Raw genomic sequence first — 16,914 nt, 5'->3', positions numbered from 1 at the left:
GGGTGTGCGCTGCTTTCCTCAGAGTTTAGAGTTCTAATGGTGAAAATCAGCCATAATTGCAAGGCAGAGAAGGCCACCCACCCAATGCGTTCGTTTTTCTTGTTTTAATTTAAGGTAAGACAAATCAAAAGCAGAAGTGAAATGGTCTCCTGGAGTCTGCTGAGGGAATGGTACAGTAGGATGGCCAAAACAAATAGAATGATTCCCTGAAATGAACTCTTTTTGTGTTACAAACATTTCTACTGGCCTATGCAACATGGCTGCAGACTGCAACAGTGAAGTCCAATATCTATAAACACATTCTGTTACCTTCTTTCACTCATGGCTGTGTTGCAGGGGCTTTCCTCACCCCACACCTCCTCTGGATGTGGACGAGCAGAGTCTCTACTCCGAGCTCCTCCTGAGAGATTGAACTTCTCACCCTATGCTTTACGAAACAAAGGGTGTTGATCAGCTTTTTGTGCTATCAGCATTTGTACAGGTCATGAGATTGACCTAAAGGTCTCCAACTGGTGATCGTGCATTTTCGGTGGCTGGTCCTAAACTTTGGAATGAGCTGCACAAGGTGCATTGAGTTGCCTTGTGTATGAAATGTGCGGTATAAATAAAGTTGCCTTGCCTTGCCTTGCCTTTGAATATCAGACAAACTGATTCACTCTCTGTTTTCAAATCTCTCCTGAAAACATATTTCTTCCGTTTGGCATTCGACCGCCTGGAGCGTTGACTTTTACTGTATTTTGTCTTATCTTTAGTCATGTAATTGTATTATGTTTTGTGTAAAGCACTTTGGTCGACTATGTTGTTTTTAAAGCGCTTTATAAATAAAGTAGGATTGGATTGAATTAAAGGACTCAGTGATTTGAATCAAATTGACCAATGCCACAGATGTTCTTTATTTTATTTTATTTTTTGTTTAGTTTATATGAGCAATTCCAAGCTCCAAGTTATTTGACAAAAAAGAAAAAACACACAATAATGCCCAAAGAAGAGTAGGCTGAAGCAAACAATGCTTATTTATGCCAACCCCATCCAACTTATTTACAAACTGCTGTTTGTTTACATTCCGGTTTGTTCTAAGAAACTAACTCATTATGGTACAATTAAGATATAGAAATATATACATAACCATAATCACACATTGGAAATCAGTTTACATAGTCTTCGGATATAGAGTCAAAGTTTAGAAGAATGTCGCCTTACAATACACTGCATTGTTTTCTTGAGCATAACTAGGTTCTCGCTGCCATCTGATACTGCCCCATATAGTACCATCATTACCATATTTGTATATACATGGACACTAGATGTATGTATTAACACATAACAAACACAAACATAGTTTTCTTCTTGTGTGTCTTGTATGTTTTGTCATTTGAGTGTGTCTTGATCTGTGCATTAAAAGAAGCAAGGTTTAATGTTGCCAGAAGGCTCACACTCCATCCTTCACTTGTGCCAGGAACAAGACGAATAGGAGAGCAAACTTTTAGACACAACAAGTTATTTATTAACTAACAATCATTTTGGAGAGGCCATGCCCTGTCACTGCCATAATCTCACAAAATTCTGAAAGATGTACCAGTTCATCAAAGTATGATATGGTGCACTGGTGATTGTGTTTTGTGATGTATTAGAGTGAAAGCTTCTCCATTGGTGTCTCATTTTCATCAGCTGCAGCCAAGTTGATTATTAATAAAGGATTTTATGAAATTTGCAAAAAAAAGTTGTCTTTGTATTCCGCTCAAGCCTTCGCAGTGTAGTCCTCTATCTCAACAGCCTCAGAGATGGAGATGCTTCAGCAATTGTCATGACTCACTCACTGGTAGCTAAATGTCACTGCTGTGCTCTGTGTGGGAAGAACAAGTCACGGTCCCCAGCGGCATAGACTCAAGGTTTGCTGCCATCGTGTGGCAGGACAATGTAACTCAACGTAAAACACATCGATAAGATGCCATCGCACCTGACAACACAATAGCGAGGGTATAGGGTCTTGGAACACGCGCCATACGCTTTACACATTTGGTTTGTATTTTGGCGCGTTATTAAGCTATTTGGACACATTTACAAAGGAGGTAAGGTTGGCTTGAGCACGAGTGGTGCAGCAACCTACTAGAAATAAGACAGCAGCAACAGGTAGAGTGGCTTTTACATTCCTCAGCCTGAAAAACGACAATGCGGTCTGTTCCCAGTGAAGTGCGGAAGTTGTCTTATTGCCCAATGACGTGTTAGGCTGCATGTGTGTGTAAAATCGCCGACAGCCTCTGTTTCTGAGTGACTGGCCGCGTCTGTAAATCGAGAGGTCGCATCTGCATTCAGCACCTCACCATCATGCAAAGTCACGGTCACAGGAGACAGGTATGTGGAAATTACTACATTTTGCTTCAAGGTTAGGCGATTTCTACTCCCAGGCTTTGCTCTATACGTTCGAAAATGTTGTCCTTATGTTGCTTTGTGCCTGATTTTAATTATACAGCCAGTACTGCGCCACAACGGCTACATGGTCAACATTTTACGCACGTTTGTCGTGCATATAGGCTACAATTGTTGCTTCTGTCCTCGTCACGCCTCACTGTCTTGGTTTATACGTTTGGTTGATGGGGGACTATCGCGTGGACTGGCATAGATGTCATGCCATGATGTGATGTCAGCTTTGGGTTAGCCACTTTCTGTTGACTTAACCTATGGTGAGTCAGGAGTGGTTTCTGTTCCTCCAGTGGCATCTTGGGACACACCTGTAAATAATTCTTAGGCACAGTTTAAAAAAGAAAAAGAATAGCTTATTTAATGACTAGGCTATTAAGAAGTAAAATGACCAAAGGCATAATTTTCTGTTTTAAAGCCCAGCATTGAATTCCTGGAGTTGATGGGAGTGGTGAAAGAGAATGGCAGTGATCAGTCATCTCTACCTCCTGTGGTGAGAAGTGCTAATTCATTCATACGATTTCTCAAATCAACACAATAGAGCCAAACAAAAATACATTCTAAATGATTTCCATTCCTAGCACACTCCGCTGTCATACGACTATGTGCTGGTCGGCAAAACGATGGAGAATCAGGAGACGTACACCGTCAAGAAGCAGACAAAATTCATTGAAGAGTTGAAGAAGAAGAATCTCAAAGTTACAGTGAGTATTGTGTACAGCCGTCGAAGGCAATACAACTTTCACACTTAACAAAACTATCAAAATCAATACCCTGCAGAGGTTTAAAAAAAAGTTTATTTCAACCAGTTTGTGCGCTATGGCCTGGTGTACAGATTAAATAATTAGTTGTGTCAAAAATGTCTAAATGTATGTTTTACCTCTGTTAGAAAATCATAGACGAGGACCTGGTCTTTTATGGGATTCAAGCCCCCAAAGAGATTTTCGAGAGGTACAGGTATCTGCTGAAAGTGTCGGATGCCTGCAACTGGAGCTCAGATCAAAACATTGTGCCCCTCAGCACCAGGTAAACAATGTCACCGGCACCTTTAACATGCTGCAGAACCACTCCATGACTAAATGCTTGCCTTTTATTGCACGTCTGTGTGAACTACTCTGAAATACGATCTAACTGGTGTCGTTGATGTTTTAGGATAAGAATTGTCCATTTCATCTTGAATCACACTAAGCTGCCTCAAACTGGAGGTGAGACCACTCGGGGGGCACCTTGTAAAGCTTTCGTTTGACAGAAAGGTTACTTGATTTTTCACTTTGCCCAGAGGTTCTACGAGATCTGATGAAGATGAAGGTTTTTGAGGCTAAATTCTGTTTACATGAGGTAATTATTCTGACTTACACAGCTATACAAGCAAGAGCATGTGTAACAGTGACAATGTGGTGTTACACGAAAGCACTAGAGATATTTTTAGTAATTTTAGTGTGAAGCTTAGTTCAGCCTCCATGAATTAAAGTGTCTCAAAGATTGTGTGACTAACATTTGTAATTGACTACTGCAAGGTGAGCAGTCATATACTGACTTTGCAGTGCACAATATCTTTTTGTTTAATGTAGCATGATGGGGTGGGATTATATTTCAATTATACGCTGCACGTAAAACAGTTCAAAGTATAATGTGGGTGATTTGTGTCTTTGCGTCAGAAAAAGAAACAAAGGGAGCTGAAGGAAAGCTGGGCTCGATGGACAGCCTGTCTCCAAGGGCAACCCATAACTGCTGTCAGGTTCGCACTGCAATGCAACTACCCAGTTATTATGTTTTTCACTACAATTGTTGATATTGTGGCAATAATTCTCTCCATTTATGACGCTCCTTAAGCGCTCTCAAGTATTGACAGCAGCCAGTATTTGAACAACCACCCACAGCCTGATGCAACTGTTGCTTAGGATTGCTATTTAGAATGAGGCTTGACTCAGAAGTGATGTAAAATATTTATGTGAAACCAGCATACATGCGTGCTTCAGTTTTTTACACTTCTCACCTTCATTTTATGGTAAATTTAAACAACCGAATAGACAAAAATAACATTGTAAAGCCCCATACTTGACTAGATTAAGCAAGTCATGTTCAAATCGTCACTACTGATTTTCCTGACTTTTTCTGAAATAAATTATTTTTTGGCAACACAATTAATGTTTATTGTAGTTGGTCATAAAATGTATCCAATTGGAGATTAGCTATTATTTTATTATATATATCTATATGTTTTTGTTTTGTTCACAACATTAATGTGAGTGTGTGTTTTCTAGAAACTACTTTGGGGAGAAAGTGGCCCTGTACTACCTGTGGCTGGGCTGGTACACATATCTGCTCATCCCACCTGCAGTCATTGGGCTCATTGTGTTTCTTTATGGTCTGGCGTTCTTCAACAGTTCACCTCTAATGTATGTAACAGTGCAACATTTCTGTCGAAGTTTCATTCTGACAGATTTTTGTCTTTTAGAAAGGAGGTGTGTGAGTCAGACACCGTCATGTGTCCACTTTGTGACAAAAGATGTAAAGTGTGGGTGCTCTCTGAAACCTGCACATATGCAAAGGTACATATCTCTGAATATTCCTTATAGGCCCTATACTAGAGTGTTTTGTTTGCACACAAGGGAACTATGCTAACCTGTTGTCTAAGATAATTCAATCCTGGTTAAGTATCTAGTGTCGAGCTCTCAAATGTATTAAATAATTTTCCAGCTTGCACTCGCAAATATTGCACGTGTCTTGTCTTGATAAATCACCCCCTTGGTCTTTTTAACAGGTGACTCTCCTGTTTGACAATAATGGAACTGTGTTCTTTGCAATGTTCATGGCAATTTGGGGTGAGTTACTTACAACTAAAACACATTTTCTCTGCTAATGTAGCACCTTAGCTTACTGACAACTGACATTTTCTTCGGGCCATCTGTTCATGGCTCATTGGGCCTTTATTCATGTTTTAAATTCATTTATCTGGCAGACATTTTTTTGGAGGTCATTTATTTATAATTTAATAAATTAATTAATCCAAAGTTACGTAACACAATTTCTTTGAATACTGCCCACGCGTCTCTGGAAAACTGACAATACATGAAGGGAAGTGATGATGTCTGTCAATAACAATAGTTACTGAGCATGTCTACCATAGTGATAAGACCACAATCAATACTGACCTTTCCACAACAATATTGCATGTTTGACTGAAAGCAAAGAAAAGTTACATGTTGTTGATTTGCAGATGCAGAAAAAAAAAAGACATCTTACACTCTTGTCTTTACAGCAACACTATTCCTGGAGTTTTGGAAGAGATATCGAGCCTCCTATGTGTGTGAATGGAAAGTGTCAGACTGGTCAGAAGAGGAGGTGACCACCACACTGTACTTATACAGATATTAGGCCTGCAATTTATTTACTGCATATGTATATGCTGTGAAATCCTTGCAGGAGGAACTGATCCTGCAAATAGTGAACAATGTTGACTGTGAACCCCAAAAGTACAAGCACTCCTACCTGCGCAGCACTGTGGTCCTGATCTGTGTAACAATAATGGTGGGTGGCACTCTTCTCCGTAATTAACACGCTTCTAGCTGAATGCATTTAGCCAGTTGGATTTTTGATGCATTTAATGGAAACAGTTTTCGTTTCCCTAGATTCTGGTGATCATTGGTCTGACACATGCCTTAGTGGTTTTTCGCGTTTTTGCGGCGGTGCTTTTGGCTGAAGGATCATGGGAGTTTCTGAGCACCCACTCCAACAGCGGTGCCATGATGCTGGGCGCTCTCTTCCATTATGTCATCATTATTGTCATGACAAGGGTATACAAAACTCACAAATAGTTTCTTAAAACACACAGCTCTTTAATATGATTGTTTTTATGTTTTTACTGCAGGTCAACAGGATTGTAGCGATGAAGCTCTGTGAGTTAGGTAACTATACATATAAATATCTTTTTATTTTTTAAATATATATACACCTATTTTTGGGCACATGCAAAATTCCAGTAATAATTGTGCTACATGGAGAGTACTGTTTCTGCTTACCTGACAATATGAAGGGATTTGAAGTCAGTAGTATATGATATGCTGCCCCCTAGTGGATTAGATCAGTAACATGTAACAACAAAATAAAAAAAAATGTTTTACAGAGAAAACCAGATCATTTGCCGAAACTGAAAAAAGCTTCACCATCAAAATGTTCACCTTCCAGTTCTTCACTTATTTCTCCTCGCTCTTTTATGTGGCATTTTTTCTCGGGAGGTAATGATTTCATACTGTCAATTCTTTGCTTAATTATGGCGTTAAATATGTATCATTCACACCCAGCAAATCTACCATTTTACAGGATAAACGGTCATCCTGGTGGTTATGTGCGGATAGCTGGGCTATGGAGACTTGAAGAGGTGACAAATCAAAACTTTTATGTTATTCTGTTGGTGTATTACTTTTGTTTGTGATGGAGATTGAAACTTTTCTGACTTGTTTACAGTGCCACCCCAGTGGATGTCTGACTGACTTGTTTATCCAAATGGCAATTATAATGGTGCTAAAGCAAACCCTTAGTAATGTCTTTGAGTTCATTGGCCCGTGAGTCCCTTTTTACATAAGCTAATAGACACATTTAATGACATGAAGTGATGATGATGACGTTGATTATCATTATTATTAATTTATCTTTGTCATCAGATGGTTTTCCCGCTGGTTGAAGAGGAGAAGGACAAAGAAGCTGCAGAGGAAGTGTGGCCACTGTTATCACAAAGACGACACACTGGACTCTGTGTCAGAGCTGTGTGAGTGCTGCAAGCTCCGAGACTGGCTCAACAACTACCACCTCAATGACGTCGACTCCTTCAGCCTTTTCAACGAGTTTCTGGAGATGGGTATGAACACAAATATAAGACGAGTAATGAAGTCATCTTTGCTCGTAATTTGCTTGATTGATCGATTCTCTTCTTTCAGTGATCCAATTCAGCTTCACCACCATCTTTGTGGCGGCATTTCCTCTCGCCCCTCTGCTTGCACTCCTGAACAACATCATAGAGATCCGCTTGGATGCCATTAAGATGGTCACTCTGGAGAGGCGGCTCGTCCCGAAGAAAACCAATGATATAGGTGAGAGAAAAAGGATAGGGTTGACCTAGAAATGCTAATTGTTATTGTTAACAGCAATTGGATAAATATAGTAGTGTTTGGATTGAAATGAAAGTTTGAGAATGACATGCATTTAAAATTAGGGGGACATTTACCAAGCGTTTGCTCATGTGCAAAGCGAATAGTGCGTGGGAAAGTGGATCAGTAGTCGAATCATTTATGCATCTTTTACTCACGCAGCATTTTTGTGTTTACATATCAGATTTGGGGCCCTAATGCTGTAACACAGGCAACAACAAATGGTAAATTGAGCGCAACATGCCAACAAAATAGCATTTTTTTTTCAAATTGCACCCGCTATTTAGCACCTACCTCGATAGACGACTCCATTGATGTGCAGAAAACAAGCTTAATGAGAGCGTATCTCACCTTGTTGAAAAGAAACAGGGACACTTTGAGGATATAGTTATGCAGCACAAACCATAAACCTTTGAAATGGCCTTTTTGTTGTTTAGTTGTTTCATTTTTTGTTTGCTGTTTTATCACCAGGCGTTTGGATAGACGTACTAGAAGCTATTGGTGTTTTAGCTGTCATTGCAAACGGGCTGGTCATTGGCGTATCTTCAGACTTCATCCCACGGCAGGTGTATCGGTACCTCTACGGCCCTTGTGCTAATGGCAACACAACAAATACTGAGTAAGATTGATTTTTATCATCTGGATATAGTGTCATTATCTTTGCTCGACATAAAGAGTCATGTTTTTTACAGCTGTATGGTGGGCTACATCAACAATACCCTTTCTCTGGCATATATGAATGACCAGGACATACACAATGAGTTCTCCGCCAGCCAAATGGTGACCCCTAGTGGGATGAATGCGTCTTACTGCAGGTATTTATCTGCTGTAGCACATACATTGTAGCACACACTTAACGTCCTGCTTTTGAAATAGGAGTGTAAGAATATGAGTCATGTTTTAAATATGCTCCAATATGTTATTCTAGCTACAAGGACTACAGAAGCGATGAGGACTACAGCCTGACCCCACAGTTTTGGTTAATATCTGCAGTGCGTTTTGCATTTGTGATCCTATTTGAGGTAATTTGGAATAATCTGTTCAAGCTTTTTATTATTAGTGTTTTGTTTTTAGCACATTCAGGTTCAGACTGAGAGCACAGCATACTTATTCCATACTTTGTACTTTTCTCCCTGCAGCATGTCCTTGTCATTTGTAAATTTATCGCAGCCTGGTTCATACCGAGCGCTCCCATGGAAGTGAAGAATGACAGACTGTTTGATAAACTCAACCGACTGAAAGAGGAACTCAAGTAGGTCACAAAGCTCTAACATATCAGCCCTTTATTATTATTGGTTATACTAGAGCATTTTACTGGAAGGTAAATGTTAATTTTGCCTTTATGTACTTTCAGGTCATTTGAAGCATAACAGCCTTAAGATAGGCTTCTGTTCTGCTTGGGACCCAATGTTGCCTTGTGCATTAAATAGTGTTGAGTCAATGTGAAAAGCATTGATCAGCTGTGAACTGTTGCCGTGGGATACAATCAGACATTAAGCCCAAGCCACTGGACTTGACATTGTGAAGCACTCAAAATATATTTATTGTTTCAAGTGTACAGTGACAGATTTGTTCTGGGCGAGGCAGCTTTTGTGAGTTATTATTCAAGTATGCAATGATTGTATACGGATCTCTGTACTAATCTCTGTACACTGCTGTGTTTTTATCAGGGGTCTACATTTTATACTGCTCTTGCACTGTACATGTTACGATGCTGCCTTACACTGTTCAAAGCGCCGGTGTCACGATTGCCATCACTGCACACAGAATGTACTAACAAAAGCTCTTTGTTTTTATTATTTAAAAATTCTATTGAATAAACACATATTTCTGTTAATGTGACATTTTTGTATTGAGATTACTGCCGTGTTTGGTTGTTTACTGACACTCCGCGAAAGGTTGTTTTTTCAATATTCAGTGGCAAATTTGACTTTGTATGATGTAGAAAACACACCAATTTATCTTAAAGGTGCATTATGTAGCTTTTTTTTGTGGGGATAAAAAAGGTTGATATTTGACCTTGTGTGTGAGTGGTCAGCATGGTGCCTTTTAGGTGGCACGGTAGCGCAGCGGTTAGTGCTCTCGCTTCACAGCTAGAAAGTCCAGGGTTCGATCCCCACCTTTCTGTGTGGAGTTTGCATGTTCCCTGTGTCTGTGTAGGTTTCCCCTACCACTAAAAACATGTACATCATTCACAAGGATGAATGATGTGTGTGAGTGAGTGAATGTATGGTGGTTGTCAGAGGGCCCGTTGGCGCAGATGTGTACAGCGCTTCTGTCAGTCTCCCCCAGGGGAAACTGAAGATGACAAATGTAGTTTACCACCACTGAGTATGGAGTGAATGCACAATTGTCTCATGTAAAGCGCTTTGTGACTGTCTGTGAAAGGCGCAATATAAATAAATAAGATCTTCCTCTTCTTCTTTACTTTCCATCACAGTGGTCTCTTAGATGCTCCAGGATCAATTGTTTGGAAGGTTTTCGCTGCTGATGGACCCTCTCACCAGAAAACCTACACAACAATTGATCCTGGAGTGTTGTAGAGACCACTGTGATCGAAAGTAAAACTATCATGCTGACCACTCATACAGCAGGTCGCACGAATATGAACTCTTTTTTTTTCTCGCATAAAAAATTGCATAATGCACCTTTAATTCTCAGCAGGGTACTCTGCAGGTGAAAACTAGAGCGTGCGCCACGTGTCCACTCGGGGCCAATGGGCTGGTTAGTTTCGGTGCTGTTCAGGTGAGTTTATGAAACTGGAGGCTGGAGTCATTGGAGTCCTCGCTTTGTCACGACAGGTCAACAACGTTTAGTTAACGCGCTATTATTAGAAAAGGGACAGCTTTATAAACTATAAACCAGCAACTTGAACTAAAACATCAAAGAGGCACAACTTATGGCTTTCAGGTTAACCATCTTTCTTTTGCTGTGTGCTGGATTACAGGACACATCCTCCCTGGTACTCGGTAAGGAAATACTCTGAATTCTTTTTCATTATTACACGTGCTAGCCTATAGATAAATGAAAAAGCTCTCTCATTCTGACTTCATAGCCTATATATTAGCCTCTAACTCTCGTGAGCCATGTGTATAAGCACACCGGGATGCAACTTGGGTAAATATTAAGTCAGCTCCATGTGGCTCGTGCGTGCTGCTGGGTCACATGCTGTTGCTTGGTAACCAGTCCCAGACTTTAGACCCGGATCTATTGCTCTCGTGTTTGGGGCTAAAGCAGGACAACAATAGTCTATGCCCTGAGCTCGAGAGGGTGCGCAAACGGGGCCAGACAGACGCAGCAGGTTCAGCCAGTTGCAGTTTTGGTCATGACGTGCGCATGTGCAAAACGTGAAGAACGAGTCTTACAGTGGTCCACTTTTAATTGATAAAGTAGCTTTCACAAATTATAGCTTTAATAGTGTATTATATCCTGATTTTGTTTGAGTGGGATCCAGTCAAGTCACCTAACTTGTGTTTTTCTTTATGCCTTTGCCACGTTTGCTGCTGCCACTGGTCAAATGCAAATAGCTAGACCAGGTTGAATATATATTTACATATAGTATGACATATTGTAGCAAATTGTGTGGGAACATTAGACAAATTGTGACACATTGTTGTTTCTTAAACTTAACACCCATCCAATACACATCATGGAGATGGGTCCCCGGGCGCGGCACGGCCGTCGACCACTGCTCCTTACGGGTTGCCCCAGTGGCATCGAAGGATGGGTTAAATGCAGAGGACACATTTCTCTACGGGGACAATAAAGTCTACAAACAAACAAACACAACAAACAAACAATAGGAAAACAAGCAAACAAATAACATTTTCTTTATTCTATTCATCATGTAGTTTTCTCTCTTGTCTTTTAGCAAAGAGTTGTGGGACCAGCGGACTTGTGACTGAGCAAGAAATGTTTGCTGGAGACCAGTTTTTTCCTCATCACCTGCAGTGCACTCTAGACCCCTCTCCACCACTGATATGGCTCAAAGACTGTGTTCAAATGGACTCTCAAACGGGCAAGCCATCCCTGGAGTTCCCCACAGTGACTGTAGACGACCAGGGCAATTACACGTGTGTGAATGGAAAAAACAGCTCCTACACTGTCAGACTCATAATCAAAGGTATGCATTATATATGTATTGTTCAAGTAAATGAATGTCATACCTGCTCTAACTGGGATCTTCACAAGGGTGAATATTATCTGTAAATGTATTTTGGATCATTACGCCGCTACAGGATGAGCCCTGGATGAGTTTTTTGCTTTCCTTCCTGAGTACAATGAGGAGTTAAACTGCATAATTTTAAGGCGACTGAAAAAGGAACAGGTTGACTGCACTTGTGAGAAGGCATTTCATTTCCATGTAGTTGTCTGAGGCCAAACCAGGCAGAGCACATAAAGGCATCTATTGTCAGGAAAACAGATAACCCTGGTATGTTGTTTCCCAGAGAGGAACTGCTCCAAAGAGCCTGACTTTGTTCCCGATGGAGGTCGAATGACACTGCACAGGAATGTGGGAGCACCTGTGACAATGAACTGCACTGCTCGACTCTTCTGGCACCCCAAAGATCACCACTGTGACACCGCCATGCACTGGAGTAAAGATGGCTACTCTATCACCCACCACCCGCTGCTGAGAATATCCACCTGGTAAAAGCTGCTATCAGCTGTTAGCTAATATTGTTGAACAATGTAATAACATTATTTGTCATAAACATTTTGAAAAAGTGGAGCAAGATGAAAACTTACTAAAGATATGTTCTAAACATGCTCCTCTATTATTTTTATTTACTATAATAATTTGATCTATGATTCTATTGGCACAATGCATGAAATAAATGAGTATAGCTCAAGTTCGCTTTATATTGAAATCTTGACATATTGCTTTTTTATGATCTACGATGCAGCCTTTTTATTACCATATAATCCATTAATAAAACCAACAATAATCTTCGAAAGATCATTTTGTAACATGTAACAAAACATTTCCACATATTAAATGTCTACCTTGCTACATTTAATTTTCCTAAAATCCTTTTAAACAAGCATATTGTAGAGAAGGAATCAGTGCTATGAATCTTCTTTTTTTTTTTTTTTTTTTTCAAATGCCATTTTAAAGGAATAGGCCACCGTTTTTACATACTGAGATATGTTCTTACCTTAGCTTTGACGAGTTCTTTAGGGCCTGTCTGATCTTCCCCCGTGCCTTCAATCACGTAAACACAGCGCAGATGGCGTTAGCATTTAGCCTCTCCCTCTCTCTATAGCTCCAAAACTGGTCAAGATAGAAGCTACCAAGCTCTTCCACGTTTTCCCTATTTAAATATGGTTACGTGAAGTGTTCCACTACAAAGTATAATTACACAAAATTAAACAATGTGGATTTTCTAAGCGGATAAAAGGGGAAACTATATTGTAAGGCATAACAATACCAGGAGTAGTTCGAAATCCGCGCAGTAATCTTCACTTTACTGCGCAGTAATCTTCACTTTACTGTGCGGATGCCAAACTACTCCTGGTATTATTATGCCTTACAATATAGTTCCCCCTTTTATCTGCTTAGAAAATCCACATTGTTTAATTTTGTGTAATTATACTTTGTAGTGGAACACTTCACGTAACCATATTTAAATAGGGAAAACGTGGAAGAGCTTGGTAGCTTCTATCTTGACCTGTTTTGGAGCTATAGTGGAGAGAGGGAGAGGCTAAATGCTAACGCCGTCTGCGCTGTGTTTACCTGATAGAAGGCACGGGGGAAGACCAGACAGGTCCTAAAGAACTCGTCAAAGCTAAGGTAAGAACATATCTCAGTATGTAAAAACGGTGGCCTATTCCTTTAAATACATTTTATATTGTACATATTGTATTGTAATTCACCTGCTCAGGGACTGCAGATGGAAACTAGCTCAACTAACTCAAGCTTAAGCAAAGCATCTTTGATTTATGTTTTTGCACATCGTCCCTCTTGAAATAAACTAAACTAGATACTCCTGGTTGTTTTCACAGGATCGTGGGTCCTGGTGAACTGATGGTGAGCAGTCAGCTGGAAATCACACTTGAAAACCAAGAGGACTTTGGCCTTTACTCCTGCACAGTGAGAAACACATCCATGGAGTTCATGGTAGAACTCATACTATGTAAGGGATCACGTCTTACTCACTACTATCGTCTACTCACTACTACCACTGTCTGACTATGTTTCGCAAGGAGTAGATTTCTGTTGAAAATTACGGCACGCTGTGTGCATTTATGAGAAGAAATCTGGCACCTCTGCAGTGATGCCATAGAATGATTCAGAATTGTTTATTGCATGTACTTAAACCTTTATGGGTAGTCAGTAAAGGATGTCAACGTATCTCACACATCTTTTTATAGCATCGTGGAAGAAATAAAATAAAATGTCAAAACTTCAATCTCACTTAACCAGACCATGTAATTAACCGTATGACTAAATACAAACGGGTATGTCTGTGTAGTTCATCCAAGCCACACAGCCGCTGTCATCGGAGCTGTTGTCGTGCTCGTCTTGCTGTGTATCACTGCTTTTGTGTACATCAAGTGTCACCTCAACATCAAACTGTGGTATAGGAGCATCTACGGAGACTATGAACTCAGTGGTAAGACAAATATACCAACTTGTTTTTCCATTTCCAAAACGCTACTAAGTATACCCTGTTTGTGTGTGTTTGTAGATGGGAAACTCTATGATGCCTATATCTCATATGTGAACAATGACCACGACAGGAAGTTTGTCAATTTTATACTGAAGCCTCATCTTGAGAATAAAAATGGATGCAAGGTCCACCTCAATGAAAACGATATTCTGCCTGGTTCTGGTAAGTTACAGATTGACAAGAGTCTTTTATCTATTAAGTCAGAATCACATAATATTAGCACTGATAAAGCTTGTTTCTAGGCAGTTTAGAAAAGTGATCCCACCTGGCCAAGATCAAATCAAGACTAAATTGGGCTAAAAAGTGTTTGTAATACAACAATTACAATGTCTATACCAGCGGAACACCTCACTTAAATACATCACTAAAGCGTAAATGAAATGATCTCTAATTATAGGCTGTGAACTCTCCAGTTGAGAAGCTTTTAGATTTTGGTAAAGCATAACATGGAGAAAATGTGCTAAAGTGGGGGTTAAAAGGTTATTAATTAAAGTCTTTGTAATATACTCTGCTGGTCATAATCATATAAATGTATTTTTTTTCCATCTCCATATCAACATAAACAGGTTGAGGCACTTTAATTTGTTATATAGTGAAATGACATGTGATTTGTGGTGCAAAGGAAAGAAGAAGTTGCATATCTCTGTAATTACAAAATGACACTGATGTAAAACCACGGTGCTTTCCAGAGCCTTCTGCTGAGATGATCATGAACATGAGCCGTTCCCGTCGCCTGATCATTGTGCTCTCTTTCGCGTATCTGGAGCAGGACTGGTGCAACACAAACTTCAAGTGAGACATTTAAATAGATTTGCAAGTGATGTCAGGAAAGTACCCCACTAGAGGTCGCTATTTCAATGACATACAACAGGAACATAAACTGGCCATATCCTTGTTGGTTGGGACAAAGTGCAGTAGGTGAGATAAGTGTTTTGCTCTTTTTAGACAGGGCTTTCTGCACCTGCTGGAACTGTGCCCGCGGCCAATCCTGATCTTACTGGACGGGCAGAGTAAGCGCTTTAGGCCAGAGGTGAAAGAGCAGCTGATAGAGCACCAGCACTGCCTCAGCATTTTGACCTGGAAAAACAACTCTGTGGTAATAAATGTGTTTCAATAACTTCTTGATCATCAAGGTGGAACAGAACATTAGATTTTAAACAGTAGTACATGCTAGTAACCATTGTATTGAAGACATGTGTTTATCACAGTAATAACATGGTAATAGGATGGAAATGGCATAGTATTACCATGTTATTACTGTGCTGAAAATTAAAGCGCAAAAGTCATGTGAGTAAATTACTGAATGAATGAATTATTATGATGGCTACTACCATTCCCCACTCTTTGAATTCATTTGAACTTTGTCACACCCTGTGAGAGCACTTGGTCACAATTCTAGAGTCATTTTTTGTATATGAAAACTTCAAAACATTGCTGGAGTGGCCTCATATTTTTTTAAGTAAACAAAATAAAAAATGTATAAATCTGACTTTGTCACAAATGCAATGCTTACAATGTGTAATTGATGATTATGCTGAATAATTGAACAGATTGCATTTTGATGAGTACTTTTCTGTTGTCATCCTACACAGACTCCTTCCTCAGTTTTCTGGAAGGAGTTGTCTCTTGTCATGCCCCGTCGGATCTTCTTCCGTAACTTGTCGTCCGGAGACCCACAGACACTGCTCCATGACGATAAGGACCCAATGTTAACTGAGGACCCGGACTACCTCGACTGTCGCTCAGACACAGATCCTGCTGGAGACCTTGGTAAGGCGTTGGCATATGAACTGTTTATGATTAACTAGCCCATCCTTTGTCTTTTAGAGAGCAGAACAGAACACATTGTGATAAACTGGTTATACAGTTGATATATAAAGGCTTATTGCTGCAGTTAACAACAATTGACCTTAGGTCATAAGTAACTCATGACAGCCTTACATATTTAGAGATATATCATATTAAAAAATACCCATGGTGAGGCATTAAATTGGGACTACAATTCTGTCCTCAATGTTTTTCTCCTGAAAGCTGCAGTTTGAAGCATAAAAATAAGAATAAACGTGTTTTATATATGTATTTTTTTTAAATATATATATATTTGTTACTTACTTGTTACCAGAAGTAGTCGCCAGGCCTTTAGCCAGGATTTAAGATGGATATTTAGCCTATACTGTACGTTTATGTTTTAGAACGGGTCAGAGCATTGAAAAAATGTATAAACAAATAAATAATAAATACATTTTGTTATTTCTTTACTTCACACCAAAAATAAATAGTGGATAAAGGATGGCACAATAGTCGTTTTGCTGAAGAAATTGGTTTCTATAAAAGATAAAACTTTTTTATGGGGCTCCATGTTATGCATGAGCCCCCGCTTGTGTTTAACTGTGCAGCTCTTGTACTTAATAATTTCATCAGCGTGACATTGGGATGACTGTTGCAGGTGTGCGGCTCCCAGTGTACAAGGCCATGCTGAGCAGAGCTCCGGTGCTTCCAGCGGCTCCTGTTTCAGAATCTAAACCAGCTCAAGCAGAGGATGGTGTGTCTGACCTTGCGTCGCGTAATTATGGAGCCCGCTCTGATTTCTACTGCCTGGTCACAGAGAATGACCTGTGAACAAAACAATAAGGACAGAATGATGTGCCTTTTTGATGTGGATTATTAAGAAGTTT

At 39.9% G+C, this 16,914-nt stretch overlaps 2 protein-coding genes across 3 annotated transcripts; both read left to right on the top strand.

Annotated features, from left to right (window-relative positions):
* The first annotated feature begins 1,922 nt into the window (after window positions 1–1,922).
* LOC306971783 (anoctamin-9) lies at window positions 1,923–9,382 on the top strand. 2 transcript variants are annotated; one of them, XM_079568163.1, is made up of 25 exons: window positions 1,923–2,130; window positions 2,227–2,352; window positions 2,837–2,911; window positions 3,000–3,122; window positions 3,308–3,444; window positions 3,571–3,623; window positions 3,698–3,756; window positions 4,077–4,156; window positions 4,683–4,817; window positions 4,877–4,970; window positions 5,183–5,243; window positions 5,681–5,763; window positions 5,845–5,949; window positions 6,051–6,215; window positions 6,290–6,326; window positions 6,545–6,656; window positions 6,742–6,799; window positions 6,886–6,983; window positions 7,083–7,276; window positions 7,356–7,508; window positions 8,037–8,184; window positions 8,258–8,380; window positions 8,494–8,587; window positions 8,705–8,817; window positions 8,920–9,382. In XM_079568163.1, exons 2-25 carry the CDS (start codon window positions 2,326–2,328, stop codon window positions 8,933–8,935), a joined length of 2,343 nt encoding a protein of 780 aa, XP_079424289.1. In that variant the 5' UTR covers window positions 1,923–2,130; window positions 2,227–2,325; the 3' UTR covers window positions 8,936–9,382. The 2 variants fall into 2 exon arrangements, with proteins under 2 accessions (XP_079424289.1, XP_079424288.1); XM_079568162.1 differs by having other exon boundaries at window positions 1,923–2,352.
* A 964-nt stretch (window positions 9,383–10,346) lies between these two features.
* sigirr (single immunoglobulin and toll-interleukin 1 receptor (TIR) domain) lies at window positions 10,347–16,913 on the top strand. Its single transcript, XM_079568131.1, has 10 exons — window positions 10,347–10,534; window positions 11,437–11,688; window positions 12,014–12,215; window positions 13,572–13,702; window positions 14,042–14,182; window positions 14,258–14,401; window positions 14,929–15,031; window positions 15,185–15,335; window positions 15,832–16,009; window positions 16,686–16,913. The coding sequence occupies exons 1-10, from the start codon at window positions 10,465–10,467 to the stop codon at window positions 16,856–16,858; spliced, it is 1,545 nt and encodes a 514-aa protein (XP_079424257.1). The 5' UTR covers window positions 10,347–10,464; the 3' UTR covers window positions 16,859–16,913.
* Window position 16,914: the final 1 nt, after the last annotated feature.

Source organism: Gobius niger, assembly GCF_951799975.1.
Source record: "Gobius niger genome assembly, chromosome: 12".
Classification (NCBI taxonomy): Eukaryota; Metazoa; Chordata; class Actinopteri; order Gobiiformes; family Gobiidae; genus Gobius; species Gobius niger.
The sequence above is the reverse complement of the archived record's forward strand: the minus strand, read 5'-3'. Positions and strand labels throughout refer to the sequence as shown.